The sequence below is a fragment of the Grus americana genome, chromosome 2, assembly GCF_028858705.1.
Source record: "Grus americana isolate bGruAme1 chromosome 2, bGruAme1.mat, whole genome shotgun sequence".
In the NCBI taxonomy this organism is placed as follows: domain Eukaryota; kingdom Metazoa; phylum Chordata; class Aves; order Gruiformes; family Gruidae; genus Grus; species Grus americana.
Genome location: NC_072853.1, coordinates 104,440,813 through 104,461,155, shown reverse-complemented (window position 1 = coordinate 104,461,155; position 20,343 = coordinate 104,440,813). Strand labels below are relative to the sequence as shown.

Genomic DNA, 20,343 nt, shown 5'->3' with positions numbered 1-20,343 from the left:
AAGCAAGTATAAACTTGCTTTGGTATCCGACAGAGGACAGAGAATAAAACAAAATTTCATGAGAACAGTTCAATCTTTTAAACCATTAAAATTCATAACTGCTTTTGAATTCCTAAACTAAGGCATTATTTTATAAATTTATAATGACAATGTATCTTCTGCCCAAAACACTTGCCCACCAAAAGCTAGAATTGCATAGTTGGCAATAATTTTCCTCAATTAATCTTTAAAAACTACCAAGTCTGACATGGTTGCACAGGTTACCAAACACACTACAGTCAGTCTTAGGCACTATTTTCAAACAGAAAACGAGGATAAGAAGTTCTGAAGTAACACATTACATAAATGTACATTAGACACCGTCAACACAGCTGTAGATACAATATGCTTAATACCTTTGAAGCTGGCGAAGGAAGTGTTCCAGTAATTGCTGGATCGGCGTGCTTTCATTTTCAGCTGCAGTTTGAGACAGAAACACAGATAAGTGCAATGAAACAGAATATAGGTATATTTATTCATTTAAAAATATAAATACTAGAGAGCAAAATCTTAACTACTAGTACAGCCTGTACTGATCTGAAGGTCAATGAGACATGGATTTCAAAACAGAAGCACATCAGATTTCTAAGCATACAGTTACTATTTCTGCTCCTTTACTACTTACTGAATTTTAATCACATTAAACTCTAGTAGACATCAAATCAGAGTAATGCTAAGAAAATGTATTAATAAGGTGAAAGTAAGGTGTTACGTATTTTTACAGGAAAAGAAAAGTGAAACTTGGTTGCTCAAATATTACTGCTGGGAAATCCATATTCTTACAATATGTTATCCATGCAATTTTAATGTTTTCTTTACCATAGCACCCATGCAATTAGCTTCTCTGAATCTTTTCAAAGAGTGACAAATAGATGCAGATTTCCTGGCTAGGAAGGTACTGATTAGGGTTTCACTTTCCGTGCAGATTAAACACTACATATTAATTGCCTGTTCCATGCACATACTTCAGAGAATCTGGCTTTTATGTGAAGTTTGAAAAACTAAAGCAGCAGCATGCTGAAGTCTAGAATTAAAACTCCAACTCTTCATCATGGTAATGGAGAGACATTTCCCCCTCAACCAGAACAGGTAAGGTAATTTATATGCTTTCAAACAACATTTTCCAAGCAGATGAAAACAGAAGCCTTGTCAATACTGAGATCAGGTATTTAGCCTGTCAGTTTTTCAAGGCTTCAGACTACCCAGAGACATAAACCTTTGACCAGAAAATTTCAGTTACCCCTATTAGGTCACCTTGACAGCTGATGGACAGCATTCCTCAATTTAATGTGCAGTCATAATTCGAAAATTCCTCAATAAATTGATAAAAGTAGAGATACTAAAATTAAAACTCCACATAGGTTATAAAAAAAAGACCGTAACAACAGCTAAACAGTCTTCACAAGATTTTTTCCCTTGGATCGAGCAAAACTTAGTTTCAGGCATTCTGACCATTGTTCTGTAAATGCTGAGGAAATGCTAAGGAGACAGAATTAGTGGAACACTACACACTATAATACTTTAATACTAGCTTTATTCTGCCAAGTAACAGCAGCCAAGACAGATGTCCTTGGCAAGGTCAGTCACATGAATACGAACCTATTAAAAGCCAGAAGCACCAAGAGGAATATAGAATTTTCAGACAGCAGAAAGTTCTGAATGTTGGAAAAAATAGTCTCTAGATTTCACCAAATCCTCATGGAAATTTTACATTTTGGTACCTTTGACAAAAGCTTTGTTGTGTGTACTTTTAAGAACACCCAAGATGATTTAATTTTTCACACTGCTCACCTGGCTGAGTTCTGCATGCTCTGACAGGACGATCTGGAGGAGGTTCAACCTCCACTTTTTTCCCAGGATCAAAGTCATCAGTTTCTCCTTCAGTGTCACACTGTTCCTTTTCCCTTTTCCTCTTTTTCTCTTCCTACCACAGTAGGAAGAAGACAGATTTTAGAAGAATGTACTTGGAACGTGCAATTCCCCATATAAAAAGGTAAGAGACAGTGATTTTTTGTTCAGGATATTCATTCTACATCTGAGCAATAATATGGTTTAAATATTAGTGCATACATTTTCACTGTCACTTTTTCAGTTTTCTTCTCTGATTAAAACTAATACTGTTCACCTTTTGCTTCTTTGTATTTAATACACTATTATTCTATCATTAGTTACCATACTTTTACTGAAAAGAATGTTAAATTCTGAAGCTATTTATATGTAAAATTGCATGATGAGAAGCTACACCAGAGAGAAAAGGAAAATAAGTTACTATTCAGTAAAGATCAGTTTATAGCTCTGCTTTATCAATGTGGTTTTGTTTTCTGGTGCATTAAACAGGAATCAATAAAGTACGTGATAATTTAGGAAACCTACAAAAGAACCAGAAGAAATGCTCTGTAACAGTGGTGAATGATCCCTCCCTGAGCTTCAAAGCAAAGGCATGCCCGAGTCATTCCTATAATCTTACAGTCATTATTCATGTTCACACAGAAAAGAAAACCTTCATTAACCTTGTTCAGACTACAGTTTTGTTACTTATCTATCCATTAGCTTCTTTTGCATGCACTAAGAATGAAGTTCTGAGGGGAAAAAAAAATATCCAGACACGTCCTCACAGAATTTAGCAAAGGCAAAACAAATAATTTGTTTTGATGCTGCAAGATCTTGTATTAAAAGCAATTGTTTTGCTACATTTCAAGTTCCAGCCATGCTCTTAACTGAAACATTTGAAAATGTTTGTACAAAGAAAATTTTCCACTATCTGCCCTGGATTTAAGAGCTTCTGAATGATCCTACAAGATATATCACTTTCAAGAAATACAAGCCTAACAAATAAATCAATTTGAAATGACAGATGTTAGCCATACACGCATACAAAGTAATACCACAAAACTGTCATATAAGAATAGAAAAACTATATGACAGAAAAGAACTAAAAAATTCTCTTCAGAGAATTCTCTTCAGGTCAGAGAATCATTAGTACACAAAAGAAACACTATTAAAATGAAATTGTACGGGTAACTGTACCATCAGTAACTTCGTGCTAATTTCAATCTAATTCCTAAAGGTTCAGCACAGACAACTAAGGTGACCACACCATTTGCTACTAACAAAGCCTAGCATGCAGGTTATTCTAAACAAGAGCCAAGGAGATTATTGTACTACAGCATTCAACAGATCACATTTCAGAAAACTGTTCTGAGTAAACATATAAATTTCAATGTCCAACAACTTGTTCTACGTCAGGAACAGAAATGCAATCTAGATTCATTCAAAAAGCTGAAAATACCCTCCTCAAAGGGCAGAAAACCATGTTTCTGACCTGGCTGAAACACAAAACATGCAACTTAAAACCAGAAGATTTCATACCTACAGACAAAGCAAATGGATAAGAAAAACAAGCAGTTACAAGAAACAAGCTTTTATTTAGTTCAAAAAATCATCACAGTGATATCTCTTAACTGGGAGAAATACATCAACACACACACAGGCGTCTTCTACATTTGTGAAGTGCTGTCTCCAAACAATAAGCTTCTTGCAATGGTGATTTTAAAAAAAAAAAAAAAAAAAAAAAAAAAAAAAAAAGGGTTCTGGTACTCTGTACCAGATTTTAGATCTGATAAGCAAGCATGAAGAAGGCTAGTCTGTCTAAATTCTAAACATCACAGCTTACCTTTCTCTTTCTTCTTTCCTCATCATCTAAATGCTTGTCTTTTTCCTTCTCAGACTTTTTTTTCTTTTTTTTCTTCTTTTCCTTATGTCGTTCTCGCTCATGATCTGATCTGTCATCATAGTAACTAGAATCATGCCCTGACCCAGAAAGTTCAGTCACTTCACTTCCTCCAACTTTAAGCACCAGCTTTAAAGGTTTTTCCAAAGGCTTATCCACATAATCTAAATTTAAAAAGTAAAACATTTCATAAATGCACACGGAGGTGATAGTATACAGCAATTACTGATGCTTCTTCTAAAAATACTGTTTGCAAGAATTTGCTGCAGATTTAAAATATATGCAATACATTTGGCGAGAGAAATAATAACGAAGACTAACAAATCCAAGAAGCAGTTGTTCAGCACATTTTACATCACGATTTTCCACAAACCTGTATAGGTAACTAACTCCTAGGCCTTCCCTGAAGACATCACAAGATCTTTATCAGAGTAAAGTGAAACCAAGTATCACTCAACCAGTGCAGTAACCGGAATACATCATAACAGCCGTACGAAGCACAAAGACGCTTGACCGCAAAACCCACCACACCAGCGTCCCAGCGATCGCTCCCCGTAACCCTCCCGAGCCGCCTTGGCGCGGACGCAGCAGCCTCCCGCCTACTTCAGGCCACCGCCCTCTTCACCTCTCGCACCCCCGCCACTCAGGGGCCCCGCAACACGTCACTTCCCATCGTCCCCACCCCGCGCAGCTTCCCCCCACTCCCATAACGGGATGGCGCTGGCGGCCTGGCTCCACGGCGCTCGCCCACCCCCCACAGCTCACGCATTCAGACAAGGGCTCTCCCTCCAGGCGCTACGCTGCGACCCAGCCCACGAAGGGACGCCGGGTCCTGCCGACAGCCGCGGTGGGAGAAGGGAGTAGATGCGTCCCTGGATACAAAGACGAGTCCCTCAGCTCCATACCGCCCTCGGCTCTTACCGCTGTACGCGGTAGCGGAAGCCGAGCGCCATTCCGTCTTCTCTGCTTTGTGTTTTTTGTGCTTCTTCCCCATGGCAGAGCCAGCACCACCAGCCGCGATCTCCCCTCAGCACCCCTACCGGAAGCGCTCAGAGCGGAAGGACTCCTGCCGCGGAGGAAGATCCAGGTCAAAGGGGAAGGGCCGGACCTCCGCTCGCCAGCCCGCCTTTTACAAAAAGGCGGCAGCCGTGTCCTGGTGTGTCGGGTTCTCTTCACATTTGAATAGGGTCTTCGCTACTTTGTGTGGTGGAGGTGCAGCCCTCGCAGTAGTCAGAGTGCTGAGGGGACAGCGCAGCTGTCCGATCCTTCCGTTCTCTGGGCAGACCTGTACCTACTGATCTCAGCGTGCTGTTCTCAGGATCGTGTCTGGCGTGAGGTGATTTATTGTCCCCAGCGTGGAGGCCCGCGGAGGGAGAAATTGTGCCTGCCACGTGTCCCGTGGCTGGCGTCGCCGTCTCCCGAGGGAGGGAAGTGCCGTGCTGGTCTCCGCGGTGGGTGGGGTACATGTGTGGACGGGGCACGGCGTTTCCTGTGCCCTGAAGGACTGGTAGTGCCGTCAGCGCATAACGGTCGCGGAAAGCCTGTTTCTCCTTGGTATCGCTTTCCCCCTAGGAGCAAGAAGGATGGATGAAGCCGCTGGGGATTTGAAGCAAGCACTCCCAAACGTGTGTGACAACATTCCAATTCATGTGGAAGTTCATCAGAAATCAAGCAGGTCTCTCTGATCAAGACTTTACTTGTTGCAACTTGTGTCTGTTGCCTTTTGTCCTTGTGCTAGGCACCTACAAGGGTGCACAATGCTCTGTTTGCCTTCTCTATACTCTCCCATGACTTTCCATGCAGGTGTCTCTTCCTAAAGTTAAACAAACCCACTTTTTCCTTGTGCATCATGTGATCCATCTCATAATCAAGTTTGTGGCCATATTCTGGATTTGCTCCAGTATATTGTTGTGTCTTGTATAGCAGACCCCAAAACTGTATGCAGTACTCCAAATGTGGTCTCACAAACAGCCAGTAGATGGAAACAATCACTTTCTCTAACGTTTGCACTCTTCCTAGCACAGCTTAAAATAAGCTTAGCCTTATTTGTAGCAGGGGCATGCTGCTGACTCATTGCCAACTTGTCCACCAGTACTTCTGGGTCCTTTTCTGCAAAGCTGCTTTTCATCCAGTTGGCCTCTGGTCTGTACTGTTGTCTGGGCAGTAGATTGAGAGACAGGCTTTCACATTTACTTCTCTTGAACTTCAAGAGGTTCCTGTCAAACTGTATCTCCAACCTGCAGAGGTCCCTCTGAATGGCAGCCCTGTTCTCTACTATACTGACAGCTCTCCCTGCTTTGGTGTTACCTATAAACTTGCTGCAGTTGCTTTCCATCCCACTGTCCAGGGTGTAAATGAAGATGTAAAGACAGTGTTTGTTTCAATATTGACAGCACCACCCCACCTTTCTCTTCCTGACTTACTGGCAGCTCTGCTTAGTCTTTTTACTACAAATAGCAACCCTTTGAGCTGGACAGTGCAGTCACCTTGCCCATTTATCTAGTCCTTATCTTATCAATTTGGCTATATGGATACTATGGAAGAGTGTGTCCAAGGTGTTGCTAAAGTCAAGGTGTAAAATATCCACTGTTCTCTTTTTGTCAGACTTGAAAGACAAGGAACTGGGAATTTGCACTGGGAATGCACTGAAATCACAAAATGAGGTTAAAGCTTTTCTGAAATCTTAAAATGGTATTCCTTTTCCTGTAGTTTTTGTCTCTTCTACTGGAATTCCTACAGCATGTCCTCATCCTGAGGTATCAGCTGTGCTCAGACATGAAAGCATAATAGAGCTTCCAAGCTAAGTGTACCAAATTCAATCTAGTAGCTTGGCTATGAGTGTTTCTGTTTTTTCTAGTGAAACACAGCTTGCATAACTGATTTCTGTTCTTGAAATCTAGCTGTGTGACAGGACAAGGGGTAATGGGTTTAAGCTGAAGGAGGGTCGATTTAGATTAGATGTTAGAAAGAAATTCTTTCCTGTGAGGGTGGTGAGGCACTGGAACAGGTTGCCCAGAGAGGTTGTGGATGCCCCGTCCCTGGAAGTGTTTAAGACCAGGTTGGATGAGGCTTTGGGCAGCCTGGTCTAGTGGAGGGTGTCCCTGCCTGCAGCAGGGGGGTTGGAACTAGATGATCTTTAAGGTCCCTTCCAACCCAAACCATTCTATGATTCTATGTCCCCTGATATGACTGCAAACAGAGCTAATAGTATTCTTTGGCTTGTGTCTTTTAATGCACAATTTAAAAACAAGTATCAAACTTGTTGCTTTTGCAAACAACCTGAATTTGATAGGTTTTTTTCTGCAGAATGTTACAGGGGGATTGAGTGGGTTTGGCCTCTTTTGTTTGGGTTGGTTTGTTGGGGGGGATTTTTTTGGTTTGTTGGGTTTTTTTTGGTTTTGGTGTTGGTTTTTTTTGTTTGTGGTTGGAGTTTTTGGGTTTTTTTTGTGAGATAGAAGCTGTTCTCTATGTAGGCTTAGTATATGAAATAAAGCACTCTAATATTAGTTCATACTTCCTTATAAATGTCAATGCCACAAATAATGCTGATTCTTTCTTGTTAGTGCGGCCAGGAAAGAAGATATCAGGATGAGTGTCTTAAAGCTGTTGAACAGACATAACATCGTGTTTGGTGATTACAAGTGGACAGAGTTTGATGATGGTTTCCTTAATAGCAATGTGCAGTCTGTCTCGATTGTGGATACGGAGCTGAAACTGAAAGACAGACAGGTATTCACAGTCAAGAATGTACAGCTCTTTTCATATGCTTGTGAACTAGCTGTAGGTAGACTAGTGATAGCCTTAGGACGTAAGCAAGACAACGTCTATAAGTAGTATCTTTTATTAGGCTGACTGGTATAACCAGGAAAAGGTGGCTAAGTTTTTGGACCTTAGTAAGGTCTGAAACAGTAGTAGTAGGCTTCAAAGCTGAATGCCACCTGAGAACTGTAACTTTCTTATGTTATAATTAATTATGAATGAGAAATATGATGTATTAAAAGTCTTTTTATGTCCATTCCAGCCTATTGACTTGAGCAAAAGCAGTCTTTCTCTTCATATTTTTCATCTGAATGAAGAAGGACCAAGTGCCGAAAACCTGGAAGAAGAGAATGAGGATATCATTGCAGCTAGCCACTGGGTGCTACCAGCAGGTACCCATGTGATATTTCTGGAAGGTCTAGAGCTATTACAATGAAAGAAAATCTTAGAGAGGCTAAAAGTGTTTATAGGGTTACCTGTTAAAGGTATTATTTGTATATATTGTTTAACTTTGTCCTTTGTTGATGGAACCAATATATTTGGACTTTGTTCTTTATGGTTTTGACTGAACTACAGCTGATTCCACAGCACATAATTCATTTCTCTAATACCTGTGGATGGGTGGAAGTAATTGGTTTTGTGGAATAAAATGTATAGTCAGAAGCATACAAATTTTTAACCCTACAATCTACATTCCAAATTTTTATTTGGAGACCCACAAGAAACTCATCAGTTTAAACATTCATTTTCCAGAGCCCACTGCTGGCTTCCAGCCCTCAATACAGTGCTGGCCTTATATTTGGAAGAAACAAACTAAAGAGATTTAGAGTCCTCACAGTGTCTTCTGAAAAGAAGAATAAGGCTTTGCTCTGCAGTAGAGTGTGGCCTGCCTGTTACTATCTTGTGCTTGGGGAAAGCTGGATTCTGCTCCTGGAAGAAGTGCAGGTGTGAGCTTCAGCTCAAAAAGACAGTGATTCTGAAACATTTCTTGCTCTCTTCCATGTTGTGAAAAGCCTTACTATCCATTACATTTCTCTTTGGGAAGAATTCAGTCCAATACTTTGACATTATTCCTGTATTATTGTAGTTTATAATTGTTCGGTCTTTTTTTGATTTTTCTTTGCTGAAAGCTAAAAACTAAGCTACGTGCTTTTTTCATCCTTTACATGTTGATGTTTTAAAAAAAAAAAAAAGAAAAATTGAATGATAAAATTGGACTTAGAACCCTCCTCCCACCCAAACTTTTCATAGCTCTCTATCTTGGGGAAATGTAGGTCCATGCCTTATTGAGGGTGGAAAGAATGATATTTTTCCTTTCATGTTAAGAAATTAAGAAGCTTAATTTCTCCTCACAATTATTTGAGGAAACAGAAGTTGTAAAACTGCTGAATTTGTCTGTTAGGAAGTAGTGTTTGCATTTTGAGAAAAATAACTTGTATGGTTTTTTTCCTGTACATTTTAATTGCTCTCGTATCTCTCTTCTTAATCCTTACTTTTAGTTGAGAATAATTTGAAAACTGCTTTGTGCTGCAATGGTAGATTACACGTTCCCAGATATATTATATACCTGTTTAGGATAAATCAATTGCTTTTGCAGCTGAATTCCATGGCCTTTGGGAAAGTCTTATATATGACACTGAAGTAAAATCACACGTAAGTTGAAAATTAATAATAACAATTAAAATTGCTTGAGAAAAAGTAAGAGTTAAACTGTAGCTTGTTTGAAGTTTGCCACATGCTGTGGAGAAGTTATTTGGAAATCACCAGCTCAAAAGGTCTCTATATAATTTTTGATAGTTACATACTTTTCTGATTTACTCTTAACAAAAGAAGGCAGAGCTGATACTTGGAGATTAAACATCATATCTCAGACATATATCAGTATGTACTACTGTGAAGTCAGCTTTGCAAAGAATCTCAGTTTCCCTGTGAAACTGGGTTCAGTGATGCTCATGCCACAAATTATAAAGAATTTCTTCATATGCATTGGCTTATTTTATGGAAATCAGAAGTTTAGCAGCTGGAGGTGGTGTGATAGCAACTTAAAACTTCTCAGAAGATTTTCACTTTTGATTTAGACATTCATCAGCCTGTGTGAAGAAAACAACGAATGTTCTATAAAACAGGGTAGAAATTCACTTTATTAAAATACTGCACCTAGTTTTAAGGCTCATTAATTGCATGTTTTTCTAGAAGGGGAGAAGAAAATTGGTGCGGAAAAAAAAAATAACATCAGAGAGGCTTAGAAAAAACTGCATGCAGCATTTATTGAAACCAATTCTGTATTTCTCCATTGCGAAGGTCCCAAAAGATCTGTTGTGTCTTTGGTGTGGGTTTTTTTTAATAAGGCAATTTTGTTGGCTTGCTATTGCTAGGAGAACTGTGTTGCTATCAACTGTACTTCCAGTGCTTCTGTTCTACTAGCACTCTTGTTACCTTGCAGTAAACTAACTGAGGAAACTAAATCACTAAAAGTGTTCAACTCCTTGTGTGATGGGCTGATTTCCACCTGTTTTTGTGCCATTAATTGGTCAACTGTCACCTTAGCTAATAGTCATGTAGCAGAAGTGGTGGGTGTAGGCTAGGCAGAAGGGAATGGGAATTTAACTGTGTGTTTCTGGCAGCAGCTAGACAATTCAGTGGTTTACCAGTAACATCAGCCAGCACTGTTACAAAAAGCAAAACATTGCAGTGATTGTACTTCTTTGTTTATAAGGTAAACATCAATTAACACATCAACGTTTGTCTAATTTATGGCAGTGCTTTCCAAATTATCTGTGAAATGACAGGACTATTTAATTAGACTTACTGATGTACTAAATCACAGCGAGTTGATCGCTGTTGATTGTAAGTGTATGTTGGCAGAAAGAAGTGGTAGCTTTTAATGACTAAAACTAGAACTACTTCTGTAAAAATAATTGTGATGAATGTTCATTCTTTAAACTATGGAACTGGCTGGGTACGGTTGGGTTCTACAGACTCTGAAATGGTTGCTGTGAATTTTCAAAATAGTACAGTCATTGTCTATAAAATATTGATAAACATGCTGGATGAAGTTCAGGTTTTTTGCTATGGTGTAATTGCTCCATGTTGGGCATGAGGTATTGCTGGAATACTATTGTATTGTCCTATGGATCAAAAGCACATTACAGATAACAGCAACAGAACATAATATGGTTTCAGGTGTATTGATATATAGGTAAAAATCAGTATAGATTCACACCTGAGGTTCATATTCATTTTGTTGAAAGAGTTCTTTACTTCCTAATTCTAGATAATTCTAAAATAAAGTAAAATTATTTTTAGAAGCTAGCATTCGGGGAAGTACATGCAACTTCCCTTATTTGGAAGGGTAACCAATTTACAAATTTCTTACAGTAGCTGATACAAATGCTTCAGTAGAAAGGAACCAAAATACGACAGGAAATGTTTTGTTTGGTGAGTTGAATACAACAAACTAAACAAATGTATGGCTGTACAACATCTAAAAAGAACCTGGAGTTTGAGTCTTTGACTCTCTGCTTGGGCAGCTTGTGTTTTGAAGACACACATAAGTGGCAAGATGGAAAATGAAAATAATTTCACATCCTTAAAGCATTTCATTTATTAGTGTACAAGTTCTGGAACTCCATTTGTGCCCAGTACATGCTATTTTTTTGCCTGAGGGCAGGAAGGAAATTAGTTTCCAACCTTTGCAGAAAGAACATTTGCCTATGCCTAAAAGACGTGAGCCCAACTTTTTTTTGTTGTTTTTTTAAGAACATACAATAGACATAATTAGGAGACTGATTCTATTTGTAATTGTATTTGCTGATATGTCTTTAATTTGTCTGTCTCTCTTCTTTTCAATTAGTTACTTGATTATGTGACGACAACGTTACTATTTTCTGACAAAAATGTTGATGGCAACCTGATCTCATGGAACAGAGTTGTTTTGCTGCATGGTAAAAATGATCTGTCTTAAACCAAGTAGATTAATTGGCCATCTGTTTATACTTTTCTTCTGGAAAAACTTGTATTGCACTTCCGTGTAGTGAAATTAGATGATCCAAAAACAGCAGAGAACTATTCTCTGAGAATACTTCAGCAGAGAAGCACCTCTCCTATGAGGACAGGCTGAGAGAGTTGGGGTTGTTCAGCCTGGAGAAGAGAAGGCTCTGGGGAGATCTAATTGCGGCTTACCAGTACCTGAAGGGGGCCTACAGGAAAGATGGTGAGGGACTGCTTATCAGGGAGTGTAGTGACAGGACAAGGGGTAATGGGTTTAAGCTGAAGGAGGGTCGATTTAGATTAGATGTTAGGAAGAAATTCTTTCCTGTGAGGGTGGTGAGGCACTGGAACAGGTTGCTCAGAGAGGCTGTGGATGCCCCATCCCTAGAAATGTTTAAGACTAGGTTGGATGAGGCTTTGGGCAACGTGGTCTAGTGGAGGGTGTCCCTGCCTGCAGCAGGGGGGTTGGAACTAGATGATCTTTAAGGTCCCTTCCAACCCAAACCATTCTATGATTCTATAACAGAAATTTAGATGAAATGTAATGTCAGAATCAAATCCATGTTTACATATACTATATTTTGCAGGAATTTAAATTCTAAAATTTGTAATGCAGTGACAATACTTGTTGGGTTTTTTTATTTTAATTTTTAAGTTATATTATTGCTTTTTTATATAAAGTGCAAAAATAATGCAGATACTGAGGACATTAGAAGCCATATATTAAGTACAGTTCTACCACAGTATTAAAAAAATTGTTAGTTATGGCTTCATAAAAACTTTTGAGGAAATGGGGAAATCAATCTGTGTGTTGTGTTAGTAACACTGTGTGTTCTCTTGCCAAGTATGAAGGCAGTACTCTCAGTAATTTAGTTATTACTATTTCAGTGAAGCCATAATCTTCAGTCATTCCTAGTTTACTAGGAATAACTAGATGTTATACCGTAAACAAGATTAACATAAGCTGAATCAATTTTCTTGCAAAATGCAGCGTGCTATTGATTGATTACAATTTTGTCATCAATACTGGTATTCAAAAATAAAAGTCATAGTAGAAATGTTTGGTTTGAGTGTTGATTATACTTAAGTTACAACTATCAGTTTAGAAGCTGCAGGATGTTTTTGTTTGGAAAACTATTGCATACAGTTAATATATTTATGATAGATATATTTAATTTTAGTAATGAGCTTATTATTGTGATCACAAATCAGTTAATATCAGGAAATCTACGACTGTTGTAGTGCAAAATACATTTATGCTATAATGGTAGTACTGGCTTTGAATGGAAGTACTGTCATCTGGTTGATGTTATTAGTTTGTTTAGCACCCACACATCTTCCATACATTCATAGTCTGTTTAACTATGCTTGTACTTGTCTGTTTGGAGAAAGTCTGTGTGCCTCTTCCATAGGTTGTCAAGCCAGATCCCAAAGGTTTGTCCCAGAGCATACTTCCTAAGATGCTCTGGGTTGCCCCAAGGTAGAGATTTCTTGGAAAGTAGAGAGCTGATCAAAATGGGCATGACGTGTTTCTGTTTTGCCTGCTAGAAGGGTATGTTTCAGGAAAATGTAAGTTTAAACATAGCACTGATTTTTGAGAATGCTAATAAGACCTGCTAGGGTGATAGACTTTGCTTCTGTGACTGAGTATTTTAACTTTAGTGTAATAGTTTGTATGCAGACACCATAAATATACTAATAATTATGTAAATTCAAAGCTCAGCTCTTGGACTGTACTGGAGTAAACAATCTTTTCAAAATACCCTGGTGTTCGCAATTATTGTCTACTGTGGTTTTATTCTACAATTAGTGCTGAAATGAAATATGGTAGTTAAAAACATGTTACATGTCAATAACAATTTGATGCAGATTCTGTGTAATGTATGGATTTGGTTTCAAACCAGGCCCTCCTGGAACTGGGAAAACCTCTCTCTGTAAAGCATTGGCTCAGAAGCTGACAATTCGACTGTCATACAGGTGATCATTTTTGGAAAATTTTCACTTGAGTTTAAAATTGTTAATCGTTCTTTTTCAGTAGCCCAAAGGTATTTAATATTTGATTTCAAGTAACTGGTGCCAAGTGCTAATGTTCATAGTTCTTTTATGGTGCACCTGGTTAGCAATAAAATTGATCTGATAGAGACACTGGTTAGGATATTTTAGTGCCTTTTAAAATGTGTAATTATTTGTGCCCAGGTATGTAAAACAAATTCCAGTGGTGATATTGTAATTTCTTTGTGCTGACGTTGTACATCAAAGAATATTAAAGGACAAAGGATCATAGAATATCGAACCTGCTATTTGTATCTTCATGTTCAAGAAAGCCTGTTTTTAATAGGTAGTGATTTTGTAACCAATTTGTTTTGTACTTGGATTGTCTGAATGCCAATCTGTATATCAGACGAGTAATAAGAGTTAGCCTTAAACTTCATAGCACCTTAACAAAAAAATAAATGTTATATAAAATACTAGGTGTAACATAAATAATGTGTAATTATTGGAGTGATCTGACTCTAGCTCAAACTGAGTTTATCGTAAATATGGGATATATAATGTATGGTTGAGATATTTTGTCCTGAGGATATCCATGGAGAGGTAAGTAAATAACTTCATGCTTTTATATGTGTTCTTGCTACACTGAACAAAATCTTACACAAACAGAAGAATGAGGCCATTAGCATGGTAACTGTTACTTAAACTATATTTAAATAGCACCTGTTCTAATGAAGGAATTCTGATAGCAATTTAATATAAAGAATTCTAGTGAGATGTTTCTAGAAATGACAAAACAGGTATTATGTTTTGAAAAGTAATTTAAAGTACTAATTCATGGAATTCTAGGGTAGAAGTGAAGGGAGTGAGAATTACAGAAGTTAATGGTATCACTGACTTTTACTTACAGTAGAGTTGATACTGCTTTTTCCCTTCGTACCTTAGGTATAGGTATGGACAGTTAATTGAGATAAACAGCCATAGCCTTTTCTCTAAATGGTTTTCAGAGGTACGTATTGATGTAGCTAATTAAGTAGACTTTGTGTTTTAGAAATTACACTGTTTCTGTTGAGCTTGTTTGGGGCTGGCGCTAACATCTTTGTTGGTGACACGGACAATGAAATCAAGTGCACCCTCAGAAAGTTTGCTGACGACACTTAAGCTGTGTGGTGCAGTCAACATGCTGGAGGGAGGGGATGCCATCCAGAGGGACCTTGAGAGGTGGGCCCATGAGAACCACATAAAGTTCAACAAGACCAAGCGCAAGGTCCTGCATGTCGGTTGGGGCAATATGCAGCACAGGCTGGGTGGAAAATGGATTGAGAGCAGCCTTGAGCAGAAGCACTTGGGGGTGTTGGTTGATGAAAAGCTCAACGTGAGCTGGCAATGTGCACTTGCAGCCCAGAAAGCCAACCTTATCCTGGGCCGCATCAAAAGAAGCGTGACCAGGAAGTTGAGGGAGGTGATTCTGGCCTTCTACTCCACTCTCGTGAGACCCAACCTGGAGTATTGCATCCAGCTCTGGGGCCCCCAACATAAGAAGGACATGGAGCTGTTGGAGCGAGTCCAGAGGAGGGCCATGAAGATGATTAGAGGGCTGGAGCACTTCTCCTATGAGGACAGGCTGAGAGAGTTGGGATTGTTCAGCCTGGAGAAAAGAAGGCTCTGGGGACACCTTATAGCAGCCTTCCAGTACCTAAAGGGGGCATATGAGGAAGCTGGACAGGGACTTTTTACAAGGGCATGTAGTGATAGGATGAGGGGTAATGGGTTTAAGCTGAAAGAGGGTAGATTTATGTTGGATATTAGGAGGAAATTCATCACTGTGAGGATGGTGAGGCACTGGAACTTCAGTGGTTGCCCAACATCTGGTTGCCCAGAGAAGTTGTGGATGCCCCCTCCCTGGAAGTGTTCAAGGCCAGGTTGGATGGGGCTTTGGGCAACCTGGTCTAGTGGAGGGTGTCCCTCCCCATGGCAGGGGGGGTTGGAACTAGATGGGCTTTAAGGTCCCTTCCAACCCAAAACATTCTGTGATTCTATAAAACGTGTGTGCACCAAAGATTACTCAGAATAATTAATGTGTTTGAGAACACTTAAATACAAGCTATATTAGGAAGTTAGCTTAAAAACCAGGTATTTCCATCTTTAAATATGGTAAGGCTTGGAAAGTTGTGTGATATAGTTAAACATATGCATATGGTGTCTTTCTAGAGTGGCAAGCTTGTAACCAAGATGTTCCAGAAGATTCAGGAGTTAATTGATGACAAAGATGCTCTTGTATTTGTACTGATTGATGAGGTATGATTCTAACAGCATTGATCTACATAAAATTTAGCAGAAAGTAAATTGATGTGAGGGAACTGTGATAATGCTCATTAGTAAAGAACAATAAAAGCCTATTGTACCTTTTTGTAAGTTACATAACTGTGCAGAAGAGTGAATTTTAATCTTAATTGCTGCAGATTTGAGAGATTTGGGAGGAACACAGTATGATTCAGCAGACAAATTCCAGCTGAAAATGAAGCAGAACCTTTCTTGGTAGAATTTCCCTTGCTGCTTTGTGTTTACAAGTGGAGTATTATTTTAAAGTAGCCTAAATTTGTGTTAATTGTGTTTTTATGTGTGTTGTAAAGCTCTAAAAAGCATTATGTTTCAGTTCATTGTCTAGATTCTCTTCAGACTTGGATACATAAGTAACTTAGTATGTACCTTGTTAGCTTTGTGATATTGGAGTCCCTATGGGGAATTCTAAATTCAGTGTATTCATTATTCTGTTCTGTGTGTCCCCTCCCTACCCTGCCCCCGAAATTTAATTAAAATGAAAACTAGCCTCCATTCTTCTGTGCAAACAGAAATTTAACTCACTGTACTTTGGTTCCTTGACATTCCTTTCCCTCTCCTTGTAAATTCCTATTTAAAAAAAGATTTTGAAGATGAAATTCTAGATACCAGAAACAAGGATCTGAAGGTGTATTGTCTGGGTTATTTGCTTGCTGCCAGCACTCCAAATGTGCAATCTTTTATAGGTTTTTTTTGGTGTTTGATGATTTTTTTTGTTGTCGTTGGTTGGTTGGTTTTGTCTTTGTAGGTGGAAAGCCTCACGGCAGCCCGCAGTGCCTTCAAGGCAGGCACAGAGCCTTCAGATGCTATTCGTGTTGTGAATGCTGTACTGACACAAATAGATCAGATTAAAAGGTAAACTCATGTTATTGCAACAGCAAAAGGTAGTTGACAATTTCAGGATTTCTGCTAAATCTTAATTCCTACTTGGAATACTAAACCAAATTGGTTGGTGAGCTATTCTTTCTTAATGATGCTAATTGTGAAAAGAAATAGGAGTAATCCAACAGAATAGTTTGCACCTCAGTGAACAAGCAAATCTACAGATGGTATACTTCCTTTAAAGCTAGGGAGAGATACAGGACAGATGGTCATGATATCTGCTTGGAGAGACAAGAATAAGAGCAGTGAAGAATTAATTCATTATTTACAGCTTCTGGATGTCAATCTAAAGCAGACTTGCAAAACACATGGCTTAGAAGCAATCATTAATTGCTTGGTCAGCTTTGCATGCTGGATTTAGTGCAGCATACTTTGTCTTGTGTTATTCCTGCCACTTCCCTCCCATTTTTGGGCATACTTTGCTCTGTTCACAGAAGGAAAGGTGCCATAGTATTTGGCCCTGTCTTGTGGCTAATTAAAGGTAAGTAGTTTATTTGTATGTTAAAGTTCACAGACTTTGTCTAAAAATAACTATGATTAAGAAAGTTCTTTCAGTATTTCTTAGAGCAAGGAGATATTATTTCTCTTTTAAGCTCACTCTAATGTCATCTGTGGTTAGAATAGGTCACACTTCCAGTTAAACTATATACTTTCTACTGAATTGAAATGGAAAATGTATAGATTAAAGGTTCAAATTTGAGTTGTCTTTTCATAATCTTTTTTTAGCAGAAACTATGCCTGTAGGCATAGTTAATGTATGTCACTTATAAAATAGGGTTAGAGAAACTATAGACACTTGAGAAACAGCTAAAAGAAAGAGACCGTGCATTGAAATAGATTGGTGATAACTGGCCAAGAGCTTCAGATCATTTAATGTAATTGCTGGCTGACAAGAGTGATGTGACTGCTTATTGCATGAAATGGCTTGAGTCATAAAAAAAAGAAGGTATCAATTTGCCAGTCACTAAAGGAGGTAATTCTTGTACACATGACCTAAAAATCTGCTTTTATCTTGAAGGTATCCCAATGTAGTTATCCTGACTACTTCAAATATAACGGAGAAAATTGACATGGCCTTTGTAGACAGGGCTGACATAAAGCAATACATTGGACCTCCATCTACTGCAGCAATATTTAGAATATATCTTTCTTGCTTGGAAGAGCTAATGAAGGTAATATTTTGAAAGCAAGACTGTAACATGTCCTATTGTAATAAATTTGATATTGTAATCATACTTCCTAAATAACAAAAATACACAAATTTCATTCCTCTCTGTATTTCCACTCTTACTGTAGAATTTAATTTTGAATGTATTTTAAGTTTTTCATACAACAGTATATAACTCTTCTTTCTAGTGTCAAATAATATATCCTCGGCAGCAGCTCCTGACACTCAGAGAGCTAGAGATGATAGGCTTTGTAGAAAATAATGTGTCAAGGTTAAGCCTTGTACTAAAAGAAATCTCAAGGTAAGATTCTGTAATTTATTTTTTTTAATGTATGTGCGTATATATAATGAGTTGTGGAATGATGTATAAAAGTAATTGAATTTCATAACAGCTGGAGTTCTGAAACATCTCATTTTTTTTCTGTTAGGGTTAGTGCAAAACCTTTCAGGGGACAAAAAGTGGAAGTGATCAGGATTTGCCAACGTTTCTTTGTCTCGCATCTGGTTTGGCTTAGTGCTGGTTCTGGTTTCTGCTCTGCTCTTTGAAGTCCTATTGACAAATTGCTGGCTGCGTTAGTGAGATGCCTTAGGTTTCATTTGATATTGTGAATTGTAACGCATGTAGTAGAAATAGCATTACCCTTAGTTCCTGCTAAGGCAGTGTCTTTGAAAGCCATGCAATCTACTAAGTCAGTTTTTAGCATCAGGATATGAGTGGACAGAAGCAAAGGGGAAAGGAGTGAAGTGCAAATGGAGAGTGTTATGATGTGCTGAGTATGCTAGTAGAGCAAATAGTCTTTCACTGCAGTGTAACAATTCTTCAAACGATAAAAACTATTCACAATATCAAGCAATATTTTTTTTTTTTTCCTAAAGGTTGGATGGGGCTTTAGGCAAACTAATCTAGTGGAGGGTGCCCCTGCCCATGGCAGGGGAGTTGGAACTAGATGATATTTAAAGTCCCTTTCAAACCAAACCATTCTATGGTTCTGTGGAACAAAACAAAATAACATTCACAAAGTCAGGAAAGTGTGGTTTTATTCTGTTCCTGAAGTATGCAATCTTAACCAGTGAGGAGTGGCATAAAGGCAAGTAAGTTTTTCCAGGTATAGAGGTTTGGGTTCTACATACAGAGTGGTGCTTGGAGGAGCTGGAAACATAGGTCAAGTAGGTGAGGTAAAGGAAGCTCTGTGTAAATGGTGGGAAGAAGATCAGCAGTAGCTGTGAGGTCCAGCCTTCAAAACAAATTTTTCAAGTCCTTCTAAGAGCAGATGGAAGGTTATATCTGTACCATACTCTTTGGGGGAATGTCTACAGTGAAATTCATGAGACATGGCACAGTGATGTGAAGGGCATAATGTAAACTTTAGTAGGCAAATGTGACTATTGCTTTTCTGTACTGTATAGGCTCCCATAGGCTGAAGTTGTCTGTTCACTTCCTGCTTCTGCTAAAAGTGCTGCAAGTGACCTGCTGAATTGCGATTTGAGTGTTTTTAGAGCAACTTATGGGAGAAACACAGAAAAAGGGAAGGTCTTCTTTTAAGAGTGGATATTTAGCATTTAAGCAGCACTTGTCTCTGTTTTACTATAGAAGAAGTGAAGGTCTTAGTGGCCGGGTCCTGAGGAAACTTCCTTTCCTAGCACATGCACTTTATATTCAAGTAAGTTTATTATATTGAAGTAAGCTTATTCTATTCGTTGTATTTTGATTTGGTTTTGGGACAGGTGGGAAGACATTTGGACATTGCCTGAAGTAAAAGATTGGGCCTAAACCCCCCTTTTAATCTAAATTGCACTGTTTCTGCAGCTTTGTAGACTGAAACAATTTTGTGCTGCCCATAATTTGAAAGGAGATTGAAGAAGATGGGTGGGATTGACCTGTCCAACAGCATTCTACTTTTAATTAAATATTGTGACAGAACATTGATATTGGTTCTCTGATAATTTCTTACTGAAAGAAAATCCTCTGCCACTTTATAGATAATACTAATTTATTAAAAACCTTTTCTGAAGCAAAGCCACAGTAATAGTGATTGACTCAACTTTGCACAGCTTGGCTTTGACTTTACTATGCTAGATGGTTTAAAATAAACCTGCAGTTTTATGTTTTGTAGCATTTTGAAAATTTTGTAACATGGAAGTCAATTATTTCTATTTTAAATAGTCATTTGTATGTAAAATATTATGTATGTCTATTTATGTAGTGTGTCTAATGAAATGTTCTTATTTCCAGTCCCCCAGTGTTACAATGACAATGTTTCTTCAGGCTCTTTCACTTGCTGTAGACAAACAATTTGAAGAAAGAAAGAAACTTGCAGACTGTGTGTGATACTCTACTGCTTTATAGTTGTCTGTATTGTTAACACTGAAAACTACATATTTTTTCATACAAACTGTGCAACTTCTAAACATCTGTAAAATAAATTGTCAACACCTTAAAAAA

At 38.3% G+C, this 20,343-nt stretch overlaps 2 protein-coding genes across 22 annotated transcripts in view; one reads left to right on the top strand and one right to left on the bottom strand.

Moving 5' to 3' along the window:
• The window catches only part of BRD9 (bromodomain containing 9), a 26,550-nt gene extending 21,722 nt beyond the window's left edge, over window positions 1-4,828 (bottom strand). For 14 of the 16 annotated variants that reach the window (XM_054818149.1, XM_054818151.1, XM_054818155.1 and 11 more), the window contains exons 1-4: window positions 4,691-4,828; window positions 3,713-3,933; window positions 1,831-1,963; window positions 396-456 (exon numbers count right to left, since the gene is read on the bottom strand). In XM_054818149.1, coding sequence (XP_054674124.1) covers window positions 396-456; window positions 1,831-1,963; window positions 3,713-3,933; window positions 4,691-4,763 — 488 coding nt within the window. In that variant the 5' untranslated portion in view covers window positions 4,764-4,828. Of the gene's footprint in view, window positions 1-395; window positions 457-1,830; window positions 1,964-3,712; window positions 3,934-4,142; window positions 4,378-4,690 lie in introns of those variants that run through there. The other 2 variants (XM_054818165.1, XM_054818159.1) reach the window with 2 other exon arrangements.
• TRIP13 (thyroid hormone receptor interactor 13) lies at window positions 4,784-20,343 on the top strand. 6 transcript variants are annotated; one of them, XM_054818172.1, is made up of 15 exons: window positions 4,784-5,105; window positions 5,342-5,444; window positions 6,374-6,432; window positions 7,333-7,498; window positions 7,791-7,920; window positions 9,126-9,181; window positions 11,382-11,472; window positions 13,423-13,495; window positions 14,456-14,519; window positions 15,722-15,808; window positions 16,599-16,705; window positions 17,751-17,904; window positions 18,089-18,201; window positions 19,492-19,561; window positions 20,134-20,343. In XM_054818172.1, the coding sequence occupies exons 3-15, from the start codon at window positions 6,428-6,430 to the stop codon at window positions 20,227-20,229; spliced, it is 1,212 nt and encodes a 403-aa protein (XP_054674147.1). In that variant the 5' UTR covers window positions 4,784-5,105; window positions 5,342-5,444; window positions 6,374-6,427; the 3' UTR covers window positions 20,230-20,343. The 6 variants fall into 6 exon arrangements, with proteins under 6 accessions (XP_054674147.1, XP_054674144.1, XP_054674146.1 ...); XM_054818168.1 differs by lacking the exon at window positions 6,374-6,432 and having other exon boundaries at window positions 4,813-4,925; window positions 5,088-5,220; XM_054818169.1 differs by lacking the exon at window positions 6,374-6,432.